The following is a 15,932-nucleotide window of genomic DNA, read 5'->3' on the forward strand; positions in this document are numbered from 1 at the left end:
CACCTGTTGATTTTTAAATTAAGGAAGATTCATATTTGTGTTTCAGAAATAGATCTAAAATAAAAGATTGAGAGACTGTTCATTCTAATTTATTTTCTGTATATTTAACATTTGTACCACTGATGCTTCTTTTCCATCATCTTACTTGTGATTTGCTATAAATTTATGTAGCTTTTCTGTTTTCTATATGTTTACTACAGAGGACACAATTCTTTTTGTTGTTCAGCATATTTTGAAGCTTCTAAAAGTATTTTTACTTTGTCATAATTCATGAACTGTCTTTGTTGTGTGATTTTTATGTTTCATGAAAAGAATTTTATTTACGTAATAAGATACTCATTGTTAAGAATGGAGTAGTTTTGTTTCTTACGGTTCACTAGATAAAATACTGAATTTTATTTCCGTAATAAGATACTCATTGTTAAGAATGGAGTGGTTTTGTTTCTTACGGTTAACTAGATAAAATACTGAATTTTATTTACGTAATAAGATACTCATTGTTGAGAATGGATAGTTTTGTTTCTTACGGTTCACTAGATAAAATACTGCCTTGCCCATGGACTGTATTCAGTGTGGTTAAACTGGAAAAAACCTAATCTTTTCCTTCTGTGATTGTTCTGTAAAAGATTAAAAACTGTAACATGTTCATGTTCCGCACTGTTTATCATTCTGTCAGGTAAGGCAGAGACCACTAATGAGTAAATTCATGAAGGTTGAAGCTGACCTCCCTTGTTCTTAATGTCCCTCCAGAGGTTGAGATCGGAAAGGGATTCTCTGAAGGAAACCATTGAAGAGCTTCGCTGTGTTCAGGCTCAGGAAGGACAGCTCACAACTCAAGGTAACAATGTTTCAGAAGCCCAAGCAAGACTATTTGTTTAGGTAGTATCAGGAAAAATGTTAGGATTCATTTTAAGATGATTGCACCAAAAAAACAAGAACTTAAAGTTGGAGAAGAGGGCATGAGATTGATACAGATTTTGAACTGTTACCCAGATTTTATGGAAAATAGACGATAGTTATGAGACCAAATTTATTTACCTACTTTTTAATTTTATATTCAAATGTTTATATATTATATATATATATATATATACATATATATGTCACTTAGTCACGTCCGACTCTTTGCAGCCCTGTGGACTGTAGCCCACCAGGCTCCTCTGTCCGTGACATTTTCCAGGCGAGAATATTGGAGTAGGTTGCCATATTCCCAACGCAGGGATTGCAGCCTCATCTCTTGTGTCTCCTACATTGGCAAGCAGTTTCTTTACCACTAGTGCCACCTGGGAATGCATTCAAATGTTTGGGTTTTATTAAATCAAAAGCATAAATCATTTGTTAAATCATTTGTGTTAATAATAAACCTGAAAAGTTTCTAGTGACCTCTTTAAAAGTATATCAGACTTTCTAAATCAGTGATCTTTCTTTCAGCTGAGAAGTGAGGTGGGTAGCAGTTCACTAACACCCACTACTTGGGAACTTAACGTCCAAAGTAGAAACCTTTTCCTCCTCACAGGAAAGGAGCAGCACTTAGCTGAGAATTTACCTTCCACCTCTTGGGGAGCACGTGAGCCTGGCTGGGTGCTCGTACACTTCACCATCTGCTCACTCCCACTCGTATTTCCAGCCCCTGGCTTTCCTGTTGCCTGAAACTAGACTGTCTCTTTTCCTCTGACTGCAGCCTCCTTTTCCCTGCGCCCTCTTTCTGCCAAACCTGTTCATTCGCTCCATCCTCCTTCAGCCCCCTCTGTGGCCTCTAATGACCATGCTGATGGCCTTCTTTCCCAGGTCACCCAGCCTGCATACCTGCATTTCAGCTGTGTTCTCGTCACCACTGTCTTTCCTTATCCTCTTCACCTATTTCTGAACCAGCTTATCAAACCCTAGCTCAGTTTTTTTTTTTTTTTATAATTTTGTTTCTCTGTTTGTTTCTTTTCTTGCTGTGCTGGGTCTCTGTTGCTGCGTGTGGGCTTTTATCTAGTAGTGTGAGCCGGGACTGCTCTTCGTTAGAGTGCTCGAGCTGCTCGTTGCCGTGGCTTCTGTTGGTGGGGAGCACGGGCTCTCTGCGTGTGGGCTTCGGTAGTGGTGGCTCACGCACTTAGCTGCTCCGCTGCGTGTGCAGTCTTCCTGGACCAGGGCTCCAACCTGTGTGCCCTGCGTTGGCAGGTGGATTCTGCACCACTGGACCACCAGGGAAGTCCTATGGTTTATTGTATACACAGTAGCTTGCATCTGCCAATCCTGAACTCCTGATTTATTCCCCTACCCACCCACTTTCCCCTTTTGTAACCCTAAGTTTGTTTTCTATGTCAGTGAGTCTGTCTCCATTTTGTAAATAAGCCATGGTAAACACTCTTAGCAACCTAGGAATAGAAGGAAACTTCTGCAGCCTAGTAGAGGTCATCTGTGAACATCCTACAACTGACCTCATACTTAGTGATGAAAGACTAAATGCTTTTCCCCTAAGACCAGAAACAAAGCAAGGCTGTTCAGTCTAGCCACGAGTATTCAACATGGAGTTTCTCACCAGTGCAGTCACGGAAGAAAAAGAAAAAAGAAATGAAGGGCATTCAGATTGGAAAGGAGATCTGACAGCTGAGTTCGGCAAGGTTTCAATGTCCAAGATCAGTGTGTAAATACGTTTCTGTGTACTATTAGTAAATAATCAGAAAGTGAAATTACAGTAGTTATTATCTTAAGGAAGGAACTGCAAATAAGTTTAGCAAAGAAATGCAAGACTTCCACACTGACAACTATGCATCATTACTAAGATAAATTATAAATAAATGTAAACACATTCCACATTCAGTTGTGGAGAGAGACTGCAGTTCTCTTCATATTGGTCTAAAGAGTCAATGCAATCCCAATCAGATTCTCAGCAGGCTTTTTTGTAGAAATTGACAAGCTGATTTTACTGATACAATTTATACGAAAAAACAAAGTGTCCACTATAACCAAAAAAAAATAAAAAGCTAGAGAGCCTACACATCCTGATTTCAAGAGTTACTTTAGGGACTTCCCCAGTGGTCCAGTGGTTAAGACTTCACCTTCTAACACAGGCCGTGCAGATTGAATCCCTGGTCGGGGAGCTCAGATCCCTCATGCCTCAGGGCCAAAAAATGCAAATGTAAAAAACAAAAACAATATTGTAATAAATTCCATAAAGACTTTAAAAACGGTCCATGTCAAAAAAACAGAAAAAAAGTTACTGTAAAACTGCTATAATTGAGCAACGTGGAACTCACATAAGAGAGACATAGAGATCAGTGTAGTATATACCACACTAATAGAATGAAGGAAAAAACGCATCATCCTCTCAATTGATGCAGGAAAGGCAACTGACAACGTCCAAAACCCTTTCATTAAAGAAATAATGTAAACTAGAAAGGAAACTTCTGCAGCATGAGGAAGGTCGTATGAAAAACCCACAGCTAACAGTGTACTCGGTGATGAAGAACCAGAAGCTTTTCTTCTAAGATCAGGAATAAGACAGTGACGCCTGCTACCACCACTTCTATACTTCTGTTAACATGCTACAGGAAGTTCTAGCCAGAGCAATTGGACAAAGAAAAAAAATCTAAATTGGGAAGGAAGAACCAAAAATATTTCTGTTTGCAGATGACATGCTCTTATATGTTGAAACCCTTTAAAAACTATACACACGAAAAAAAATTGTGAGAACAAATAAAATGAATTCAGCAAATTTACAGGATATAAAATCAAACAACAAAAATGAGTTACATTTCTATACACTAGCAGTGAACAATATGGAAAGTAAATTAAGAAAACAATTTGATTTACAATAGGATTAAAAAGAATAAAATACTTGGGACTAAATCTAACCAGGAAGACACTTGTACCCTGAAAAGTACAGAACACTGCTGAAAAAAATCAAAACCTAAACGGGAAGATATCCATGTTCATTGGAGACTTAATATTGTTAAGATGACATCACGGAAACAATCTATAGATTCAGTGCAATTCTTATCAAAATGCTGATAGTATTTTTTGCAGAAATAGAAAAACCCAGCCTAAAGTTTACATAGACTTTCAAGGGATCCTGAAAAGCCAAAACAATCTTTAAAAAGAAAAAAATTAGCTTGAGGACTTACACTTCCTGATTTTAAAACTTAGTAAAATGTTAGAGTAATCCAAATAGTATGTATAGGTGAAAGGGCAGATGTATAGACCAATGGAGCCGAATATAAAGGGCCTGGAAATAAACCTTCCCGTAGACGGTCAGCTGATTTTGAAGAGGAGCATCAAGACAACTTAGTGCAGGAAAGGAAAGTCTTTCAAGAAGATTGTGCTGGGAAAGCTGGATGTCCACATCCAGAAGAAGGAAGGTGTCCATCCTTATACCATATACGAAAAGGAAGTCAAAATGGAACCCTAAATGTAAGGACTAAAACTGTACAACTTTAAGAAGAAAGCATAGAGAATCATCATGATGTTGGATTCAGCAGGGGTTCCTTGGAATTGATACCAAAAGCACAGGCAGCAAAAGGAAGTAACAGGTAAACTGGACTTCATCAAAATTAAAATCTTCTCCGTGTCAAAGAACACTGTCAATAGAGTGAAAAGGTGGCGTGCAAGATGGGAGGAAATATTTGCAGATCCTTTATCTGATAAGTGGTTGATGTCCAGAGAGTATAAAGGACTGCTACAACTTAGCAGCAAACAAGCAAAGGACTTAAAGACACGTTTCTCCAAAGATATCCAGATGGCCAGAATTTGTATATGAAACAGTGTTCAACATCGTTAGTCATTAGAGAAATGCAGATCAGACCCACACTGAGGTCCCACTTCATACCCATCAGGATGGCTGTCATCAAAAAAGAAGGAAAATGGAGATAAGAAATGTTGATGAGGATGTGGAGAGATCAGAGCCCTCTTGCATTGCTGGTGGGAATGTAAGATTGGGTCAGCCACTGTGGAAGAGTTTGGTGGTTCTTTATAATAAAAAGTTAAAGTTATCATATGATCTAAAAATTCTGTTCCTAAGTATATACCCAAAAGAATCAAAGCAAGGACTCAACTAGATCCTGGTATGCCAATGTTCACAGCAGCATTATTCACATTAGCCAAAAGGCAGGAACAACCATGTGTCCGTCAACAGATAAATGAATAAAGAAAATGTGATATGTATGTATAATGGAATATTATTGGGCCATATAAAGAGATGAAATTTTGATAAATGCTGCAACGTAGATGAATATTGAAAGCAACATGTTAGGTGAAGTGAGCCAGACACCGAAGGACAGATGCTGGCGTGAGGTATCTAGAATGGCCAGATGTTGGCATTAAAGTTACGTGGGGCTAAAGGAGAAAGCAGTGGGGAGTAGTTACTGCTTAATGGTTACAGATTTTATGTATTGAGTGATGAAAGCATTTGGAAATAGACAGTAGTGATGTTTCCACAAAATGGTGCCTTAGCGTCAGCATAGGACCTCGCATTACTCAACTGTACACTTAAAAATGTTAAAATGATGATGATGATGGAAGGCAACTGTGACATAGTTTTTGTACTTTAATGCTCAAAGTAGGGTTCATATAGGGACTAAACGAGGTGGTTGTGGTCTCTCTTGACCTTGAGTCAGTGCTTGTGTGTTTATAGGGTTGATGCCTCTGGGAAGTCAGGAGTCTTCAGACAGTCTTGCAGCAGAGATCGTCACACCGGAAATCAGGTAAGGAGATGGTGAAGTCCAGTCACACTTCACAGTATTGTTGTAGAAAACTTACTCCTCTGTGATATAGAGGACCAGTTCCTTCCTCTTTATCACTGACACTTTCAATCTGAACTCGAGGTTCTGTGTCCTTCATTTCAGCACGTTAGAGACCTTCTCAGCTGGCCATACAGAAGCTCGGTTTCTCTCTTGGGGAGGACAGGGTCTCACACATGCAGACAGACACATCTCTGCTTGGGTATCCTCAGCAGACACTTAGCCGTGAAACCACTTGGCCCAAAGACAAAGGTTATGCTTAGCCATCAGCCTGCAAAATACTTAGTCGCTGAGATTTATTACCTAAGCTCAAGAAATGGTCTGGGGAAGACAGAAGCAGAGTCAGGAGGAAACATCGCCCTGTCTCTATTGCTCTTCCCTCAGAAGTTCCTTACATTTGTATTTTAAATATTCTGTTTATTTTAGTGTATGCCTGGCTTTATGTATGAGAATGAGTAAATGATTGGAAAGCATCAGCTGTCCAGCAAAAGGATAATGATTAATCCTGAATATTGCTTTTACCTTATTTGGGCTAATTTACCCCCTTTTTAAGTTAACACCAGCCTTGATTCTTGATAGCATCCTTGGAGGTATTAGCTAAAATAACAGTTATGTAAAAGTTATAAACTGTGAAAGTTGCCATAGGCATTCAAACATTTGTTGAATAAACGAAGACAGTATTTATTATTGTTAGCATTTGTTTAAGTACAGAAGGTGTGTAACGCAACACCAATTTTGGAAGCATCTTAAATACCTTTTACTTTTTTGCCATCTGATATGGTACTTTATTATTGGACCAATAAAATTTGTTTCACAAATAAATACTTATTTTATGAATATTTATAAATAAATGCATGCTGCATCCTAAGTCGCTTCAGTCATGTCCGATTCTGCAACCCTATGGACTGTAGCCCACCAGGCTCCTCTGACCATGGGACTCTCTAGGCAAGGATTCTGCAGTGGGTTGCCATTTCCTTCTCCAGGAGATCTTCCCAGCCCAGGGATGAAACCTGCGTCTCTTACGTCTCCTGCATTGGCAGGCAGGCTCTTTACCACTGGCACGACCTGGGAAGCCCCTATAAATAAATGGTTATGTCCAAAAAGACAAATTTTAAGGACGCTTTTAGGTAATGAAGTTGAATTTTTAAACTGAGAGAAAAGAACAATGATGAAGAATCAACAAAATGGCTTCTACTGAGTATTACTCAGTAAAATTAAAATATGCTCTGTGTCTACAAGAGCTACCAAGGTGAAACAGTGCAAGGGGTGAAACTTCTCAACACGTTAATAGACCAGTATTGACATAGGTCAGTATTCTTGACACATAGTGAGATTTTCTTTTCCAGTTTGCAAAAATCTATTAAAAGTGATAATTTTCACTAATGTTAAGGGTGTGGAAAAGTTAGAAACCTCATAAACTAAAAATAAAGAGATACAGTGTTTTAATTGAGATATAATTGACGTATAACTCTGTAGTAGTTTTAGGTGTACAACATAATGATTTGACATGTGAATGAAGGATACATATATGTTGTGAAATGATCACCAGAGTAAGTTCAGTTAGTATCCATCGCCACAGAGAACTACAAAAACATTTTTTTTTCTTGTGGTTATACAGCTCTTCTTTTGAGCAGTTTGGCAGAATGTGTAAATGTTTAAATCAGAAAGAAAATAGGATTTTGAAACCTCATTCATTATACATCATGATACTTGGAGATTGTTTATCTTCAGACCATCAATTCTATTATAAAAAGAAAAGGTTTGAGACCTGAGATGTGCTGTCTCAGCCAGTTAGGAGCTAAATTTCTTGCAGGTTCTTTTTTTCTTTCATTTCTGTTCTACGTATTAAATCTGTAATGGTGCCTCGCTGGATTTTGGTAACCATGTTAATCTGTTTTTCTTCCGCTCTCAGGGAGAAGCTCATTCGTCTTCAGCATGAGAATAAGATGTTGAAAATCAACCAGGAGGGTTCCGACAATGAGAAGATCGCCTTGCTGCAGAGCCTTCTGGATGACGCCAACCTCCGCAAGAATGAGCTGGAGACAGAAAACAGGTGAGGGCGCGGCGGCCACTCCAGTCACCGTGATCTGATCCCTTCAAACACTGCTGCAGGGGCTGCAGGGGCAAATGATCTGAGCTGCAGGGGCAAATGAGAGTGTTCTCCTCCATCTCATTTCACAAGTACTTTTTCCACTTACAGGCAGATTTGCCCAAAAGGGCTGTGTCTCTGTGATAGAAGCCCCATCTTCAGTTCTTCAGGCAAAATGATACCGAAGTCCTGCCGTTTCCCCTTCCTAATCACTAATTAAAACTAGAAGCTTAAACAGCCTGCCAGTGCAGGAGACACGGGTTCGATCCCTGGTCCAGGAAGCCCCCACGTGCTGAGGACCAATGAAGACCGTGCACCACAACTCCTGAGCCTGTGCTCTAGGGCCCGGGGGACACGGTTCCTGAGCGTGATCTCTAGGGCCCGGGGGACGCAACTCCGACTCTAGGGCCCGGGGTGCACACCTACCGAGCCCGTGCTCTAGGGCCCGGGGGACGTGGCTCCTGAGCCCATGCTTTAGGGCCTGGGGAAACGGCTACTGAAGCCTGAACGCCCTAGAGCAGCCAGAGAAGGCTTGGCAATAAGAACCCCACGCACCACAACTGGAGATTAGCCCGCACTCACCACAGCTAGAGAAAGCCCCCATGCAGCAACGAAGACCCAGCGCAGCCAAAAGCAAAATTAATTCATTAAAAATAAATAAAATCTTTTAAAAAAAAACCTAGAGGATAAAATAATGTCACCATTAATTGACAGTCTTTGGAGACACTTTTACTTCGTCGTCATGATCAGATTAATAAGTTTGCCTTGTTTAGACAAGCTGATGTTTCAAAGAATCAGTTGGTGTAAGGAAAATAGTGGGAACCCTCATAACGAATTGATAGAGCTTTCTTTTTTTAATCTGTTTGAAATCATCCATCTTATGAATAATTCAATTATTTTGAGAATTTAGAGTCTGCAAATCTAATAAGCACATCACTTTCCTGCTTGTAAGTTGTAAGTTTTCAGAGTATTGCAGTAGGCAGTCATTCCAACTACTTTTAAAAGCAATTCTTACTCTGGCAAGGATTACTTTTATATTTTGTTGTGACAATCTTCTGATTCTTTTCCTTTTTGGAAACGTTTCTTAGATCCCAAACACATGGTGTCTTTTCTTTGTCTTAGAGCTGTGATATTCTGTCATTTTTTGAGGGATTTGACATTTTTATAAATAGTTTCACAGTTTATGTGATATTACAGATTCTTTGCTTATTATGCCTGATAGATTTGGCATTTTCCAGGTATGAGTCAGTCTTGGGAGTCAAAATTGTTATGACAGTTTTACATACTCTACCTTTCTTCCTGTGACTTTAATTTTTAAACCTGCTGAGGGAGAATCAGCAAACAGTGTATACAATAGGGTGATTTATTAGAGCGTAATTGAATATAAACAGAAGGAGACATTTGCATATCAGCTCTTAGGAGCAGAGATAATGAGTACTTTATTTAAAAAATACTTAGAAAAAGTGGGAAAAGAGAAGGGAGAGGAATGAGAACAGTGGAAAATAGGTGGCAATCACGCAGAGCCCAGGTGAGAGCACCTTGATTGACCCATCCATCCTCGGCCTCCACTGTATCTTAGTATCTTAGTCAGGAGAGCCTTGGAGAAGGCGATGGCACCCCACTCCAGTACTCTTGCCTGGAAAATCCCATGGACGGAGGAGCCTGGTGGGCTGCTATCTCTGGGGTCGCACAGAGTCAGACACGACTGAGTAACTTAGCAGCAGCAACAGCAGCAGCAGGAGAGCCTGCTCCCGACACTGATTTCTTGTCAGGAATCAACACCTGCTACATCTTCTATCACACTTGCCATGTCTTTCACAGGCCTTACTACAGCTTTTCTCCTTAAAAACAGAACGACTACTTGACGTTCGTACTGTAGCACTTGCACGTCCAGATGACTGGTTACCTCCAAGTGCCTCTTACTTACAGCTGTGTTGGTTTATCAGATTGCAACACGAGTAACTTACCTGTGGGTCATAGCCATCTGTGGGTTTTATGACCTGCCACAGTAATAATAATAGCAGCTAGCGTTTATTAAGCCACTGTTTGTTCCAAACACTGTGCTGAGTGTTTTAAACATGTGGTCTTACTTTACTAAAGTTTTGCAGATGGAGGAATTCGGACTGAGACCCAGGCTACCTGACTGCAAAGCCTCTAGTCCACCAGTGTGTCTTCTGCCATATTTGTGAAACATTCTCCTTCCCGTCGTCCCCCTCACTGGATGCTTTTCCTCTTAGGTGAATTGTCGTGTGTTGTCTTGCTGAGTTTAATAAGTACTCACGTTACCTGGTCTCTGCCTTAACCTGCCAGTTGCCAGCACTGGACTAGAGCCACGCAAGCAGAGTTTCAGTCCCACTGGGCCTTGTGGCTGTGTGACCGTGAATCCAATTTGCTCACGCCATTCCTCACCTTAGAAGGAGAGCTCAGCCTCCAAAGTCCTCTCCAGTTAGTTTTGCCAGTAAGTTGGCATTTGTTAAAATCCGTGATACCTGCTGACCCTCCAGCAGTATTAGGAGAGGCACGAAGGATCCAGAGTAGAGCCACGTCGGAATCTCTGACCCTCGAGGTCGGCATTACAATCCTCACTTCTTTTGTCGGTGAACTTTCTCATACATATTTACACACATTTTATAGCTTCATACACGTGTGTACATGCTTGAGCTGTACTTTAACTAGTATTTTAGACTATGTGTTATGACATTTACAATGGCCTCCACCTAGTAATAGTATTTGTTGACGAAATAAATTTCAAAAATCGCTAGGATGGAAAGTTGAAATAGTCTTAGAGTTTGATATATTTTCCCTATTGCTTCCTGAGAAAATTAAACAAAGTTACAGTCAGTTATGTACTTATGTACCTCTGTTCCCATATTGAATATGAATTTTCATATAATTCTTTCACTGAGTGGAAAAGCAGATTCCTTCATGTGAAAAAATACCAATTATTATTATAGGTTTATTATATCTTTACTGTGATTCTTACTAAATTATAGCACCTGGAGGTTTCTAAGAAGAATTTCTTGTTGAGTAAAAAAAATTTCATGCCGAAATTCTTGGCTGTTTGGATTCTAGTCATTGCCCTGTTTTGTCCTTAACTGGGGGGCATCTGACTTTTCCTAAAGTGTTTTTTACTAGACCTGCCAGCCCCATGGGAGCATCCTGGACTTCTCTTCCTCCCCTCTTTACCATGTTCATGGTTGATCACTTCCCCTTCCTCAGTTCTTCTCAGCTTCAGGAGCAGCCCTGGCTCGTTCCTTCTGAGTCCCTCGTTCCTCTCCAGGGTGAGCCGTCCCTTCCGCCCTCTGCTTGGTGATCTGCTGGGGGCCTTCCTGGTCTCTTGTGCGCCAGGCCGCACTTTCTGCAGCCACTGTCGTTCATGCTCACGGCCCCAGTCGTCGCCAGACGGCCCCAGGGTCCGCTGTGCCCTCCTGCTGGGCACCAGTTGCAAGGGTCCAGCCGTTGTAACAGGCATTTCCATCACTCAGTTTTCAACAAATAGCAAGCAAGTTTCTTTGTGCTGTGGCTCAGCCTGTTCCTCCTGCGTTCCCTTTCGTGGTAAGTGGCTCTTGGTTGCTGAGAGTACAATCCTCGGTGGGTTTTTGCTCCTTCTGTTCGTTTATGTCTTCTGTGCCTCTCCTCCTCTGACCCCGTCTGTTTCAGGGAAGCGTAGTCATCACTGCGGTGGCCTCCGCCCGGGCTTCCTACTTTCCTGCTGCTCTCCGCCTTCCAAAATGATCTCTTCGACTTGCACGGCACCGTGATCTTTCTGAAATACTCTCGGCTCCTTCAGCATCACCCAAGACCCACTAGTCCCCCGACCGTTGCAGCCTAATGATCTATAGAGAATTTGTGGAGACAGAGCTCCAGAGTCAGCATTTTTAAATGCTGGCTGGGCTCTTTTCCCTTGCAACCAAATTTTAGGTGCAGTTACAGGAAATGGCAGCCTAGTCCATTATTCTTGCTTGGGAAATCCCATGGACAGAGGAGCCTGGCGGGCTACAGTGCATGGGATCACAAAGAGTCGGACACTGCTGAGCGACTGAGCCCAGGATAAATGAAAACACACTTGAATTTCACACAAGGTGGCCCAGCCTCTCCTCTGGTTTCATCTGCAGCCTGCCTTCCCCTCATAATGTCGTCATAACGTAGAATTCAGCCATATAATTCCTGACCTCATTGTGCCTGCTCCCTTTCTGTGCACTGTGGACGTGCTGAATTCTCGGTCTCGAATCCCCTTTCCACCGTTAACCACACAAGCCTTTTATTTATTGTTCTGGTCTCGGTTCAGGTGAGGCCTGACCCCTCCACACTATTAGGTGCGGTCCTCGCTTCCTTGAGCAGTTCTCACTCCTCTGTATACTTCTGTGTGCTGTGTTGAAGTATTTATCTTGAATTTTATTTGTTTACATATTGCCTCCCCAAGTGCAGTTTTTTTGTTTTTGGCTGCACCCAGAGACTTGCCCGACCTTAGTTCCCTGACCAGGGACTGAAGCTGGGTCCCTGGGAGTGAAAGTGCTGAATACTAACCACTGGACCGCCAGCGACAGCCCACGAGGACCTTTTAGCAGTGCACTGAGCACTCACTTGAATAAGTGTATATTGAAGTGAATTTCAGACGAATATACGTGCACAAGTACACCAGCTCAGCACAATGTGTCTGTCAAACACTGCAATGGATGTCATCGTCAAAACTTCAAGCTATACAGAAATAATGAGAAAAGTGAATTGCTCCAACTGTAATATGAGAATTTGTTTTGCTCATTATGTGAAAACCTAAGGGAAAAGGTATAAGTTCAGTCAGAACTTGGAAAATTAATGTACATTTGATTCCTAGGCTGGTGAATCAAAGACTCCTAGAAGTACAGTCACAAGTGGAAGAACTGCAAAAGTCCTTACAGGATCAAGGCTCAAAGGCAGAAGATGTAAGTCTTACTTTTTATACTATGAGTATATTAAAAGTATACTATGTACTTTTAACTATGGTCCAATAGTTTCATGATGTTTAGAAAAGCTGTAACTTTTTTTTTTGATGGTCTCTATCAACATAATTGTGATGATATTGGTTATAGAAAAGAAACAGTGTTTTCCTTTTACTAACATTGCTTATAAAAAGACCAGACAGTGCTTTTTGTCTCAGATTCACCCTGCTGGGAATTAGAAGTTCATTTGTAGTTTTTAGCTAAGGTATTGGGCTTTTGTGTTCCATGGATGCTCAACTCAGTTTTCAGAGTATTGATTTTCCTTCTGGTCAAAAAAAAAAAGTGCTGACACGATCTCAGCATGCTCAGGTAGCACTGTTCGATGGAAATTTGGTTTTATGAAAATGATGCCCTTCCTAGAATCCTACCCTCTCCAGGTTTATGAGTCCCTCTTTCTGCCCTTGCCCACACACACACACACACACACGCACGCACGCACACACGCACGCGCGCGCTCAGATAGAAGCTCGCTGACCTTTTTTCCCTCTGCCCGTGTGTCACAGCCCTGCCTGTTCGGTGGGTGCTCGCCTAGGATACAGCACGGATGTGGAGGCAGAAACAGCTCCTCCTCCACCTCCTTCTGCTCCCTGCCCATCAAGGTGCTCACGCGGCACGTAGCAGTCAGTCTGATGAAGGCGTGCAGCAGTCAAGTTTTACAAGTCCTGTACATTTAATGAGCTGTGTACAATAGAGCTACACTTGCAGAGTCCTCAAAAGTGATGTGAAGAGGGGATAAAAACAATGTTCATGACCAATCTTTGCTTCCATCAATTGGTGATTTTTTTCTCATTACCAGCGTAATCTGGCTTTTGAGTATAAACCTGTTTGGTTGTTCTCGTTGGAGTCATTCTGGGCGCTCCGCGTCAAAGCTGTAGACCCATCCAGTTCCATCCAGCCTTAGTAATGTAAGAGGGTGTGAAGACAAAACAGTATTATTGCTCAAGGCCTCAGGGTGTGAGATCCGAAAGCTCATCCGTGACCTGATTTCTTGGGTTTCTTAAGCACCGTCTGGGTTATGCTGGCCACGTGCTCTCTGAGGTCACAGGTTGCAGCTTATCCTCTAATTTGTTGTTCTTCTTAGCTCCCCACGTGGATTCCCAGTTACCCAGATTCTCACCAGCATTTAAACTACCTCATTCCGTTATTAAAATGGAACTAATTTACTTTTATCCAGAACACTAAATGCCAAGCAGAGCCACCATTCGGGTGTGAAAATACTAGTAAACCTCACCAAGGGGGTCTTAGAGGTGAGCCGAAGTGACGTCTCTTAGTTCAGTGGCACCACTAGGTCCCTTAAACTGAGGTCAATGTAATCTTGGTTTTGGTCTTGGAAACTGAGGAGACTTCCTGTTGATCTGCAGAGAGGAGAAGAATGTGTGGGTCATAGGAGGTAAACATGGCAAAACATCAGTATCTGCTCAGCCTCAGGGCAATAACCACTATACTTGTTTCTCTAATATTAAAACATACAGAAAGAGATTTATTCTACAAAAAATAATTTTACATGGCCTGATTAGATACCGCTGTGGGAATGAAATCTAATTAAATACGTTGCATGTCACTACTTCAAGAGACGATATTTCAGAAATGAGTTGCCAACCCTAAAAGTACTGTTAGCGTTAATTAGTTTATTTGACTGTTCAGATGCTAATGAGATGTTTTGCTGTAAATTCCTGAAATTCCTCTCAGAGCGCTCTCCTCTATAAAGATTCAGATAGAAGCTTTCCTCACTCTCACGATGTGGAGGAACACGTGGGCCCCCGCCATGCAGTTCTTGCCCAGCAGATGTTTGATGCTTTGTCTTCTGTCTCCCACTCAACCTGCAGTGTTGCCTCAACAAACATGCCATGCACAGAACCCCTGCCAAGTGAGATGTGTCCTCTCTGAAGAAACACATTTTCCGCTTATTTCTGTTATCAAAAGCACAGTCCTATGACCTAAGGCAGAGTAGCATGGTTTGCACATTTTTATTATTATTTTTATGTCATTTATTTTTAGCGTGGAAGCAGAAAAGCATTGGTTCTATCCAGGCATATGGATAATTTGAGCTAGCCACAGTGTATAAAACTCCAGAGAACAAGACAGGATGAGATCGTAGAAGAAAGAAAAATGTACATTTTTTGAACAAAATGCATATCTTTTACTTCTGTTCATGAATTACTAAATCGTTCCTTCTGTTGGCTGCTGTGTATGCTTCATACTAATGTGTCCTCTCTGTCTCTTGGCATGGTCTCTGCTCAAGGCTATTGTAAGTATGGCTTCCTATTCATTTCTATATATTGAGCAGTGTTTTGGTTTATGCATTATCTGCCATCATAGTTGATGTTGTTGAAATTTTAAATTACGGGGCTTCTATGCAAAATGAAGATAACCAATATAGGTTTATGTCCTTTACAATTAAGATATTTAAAGGATATCAAAAACCTAATAAGTCAGACTGACAGGAACTCGGCTCCTTTCTCTCCCCACCGCGCTCCTACCCAGTGTCATAACTGGTTTGCTTTATAAAGTGTTGTGATGCGAGCTTGCTGCCACGGTCTGACCCCCTCCTGCCACACTTTATGAGAGTACCGGTCTTCAGCTGGGGAGGCATGTGGCCCAGGAGGCGGGGGCATGAAGGCCGTGCGTAGACGCTGGGCTCTGCAGGCCTGGGCTCTAGTGCGGGCTCTGCCCCTGGAGACGCCCGGGCATCCCTCAGCCCCCAGAGGGGTTGATGGCACCCACTGTGGTGAGGTTAACACAAGTCAGCACCCGTGACAAGCTTCAGGGCCGTGCCCAGCCAGGTAACCGCTCTCTTTTGAGAGATTAAATCATCATCTTACTTCCTGCATACTGTCTCAGAATAAACATTGACAATGAATTTTGCTTAGAGCCTAATCAAAACATGAGTGCAAAATGAAAGCTAAGATGTTTTTTTAAAATGTGTTCATTTCACCCTCTGCACTGGAGAAGGGACAGCAGTAATCAAAAGCCAGCAGGATTGTTGTCTTTCTCTCTGCCTGGGAGATGCAGTGGTGAACACTGTGGCCCATTCACCTGGCTGCAGTTGACACACTCAGCAGAGCAGGGTGTCTGAATATTGCAGGGCTGGCTCAGAATGGGCCGGAGTAAGCGATTACAGCAATCATTGAGTCAGGGGGC

The 15,932-nt window shown here is 41.8% G+C and overlaps 1 protein-coding gene across 4 annotated transcripts in view; it reads left to right on the forward strand.

Moving 5' to 3' along the window:
- Positions 1-15,932, forward strand: part of HOOK3 (hook microtubule tethering protein 3) — an 88,254-nt gene that overhangs the window by 53,149 nt on the left and 19,173 nt on the right. For 3 of the 4 annotated variants that reach the window (XM_027529887.1, XM_027529885.1, XM_027529889.1), the window contains 5 exons: positions 751-838; positions 5,618-5,687; positions 7,636-7,776; positions 12,647-12,734; positions 15,034-15,039. In XM_027529887.1, coding sequence (XP_027385688.1) covers positions 751-838; positions 5,618-5,687; positions 7,636-7,776; positions 12,647-12,734; positions 15,034-15,039 — 393 coding nt within the window. The remainder of the gene's footprint in view (positions 1-750; positions 839-5,617; positions 5,688-7,635; positions 7,777-12,646; positions 12,735-15,033; positions 15,040-15,932) is intronic. The other variant, XM_027529886.1, reaches the window with a different exon arrangement.

This window comes from Bos indicus x Bos taurus, chromosome 27 (genome assembly GCF_003369695.1).
Source record: "Bos indicus x Bos taurus breed Angus x Brahman F1 hybrid chromosome 27, Bos_hybrid_MaternalHap_v2.0, whole genome shotgun sequence".
NCBI lineage: Eukaryota > Metazoa > Chordata > Mammalia > Artiodactyla > Bovidae > Bos > Bos indicus x Bos taurus.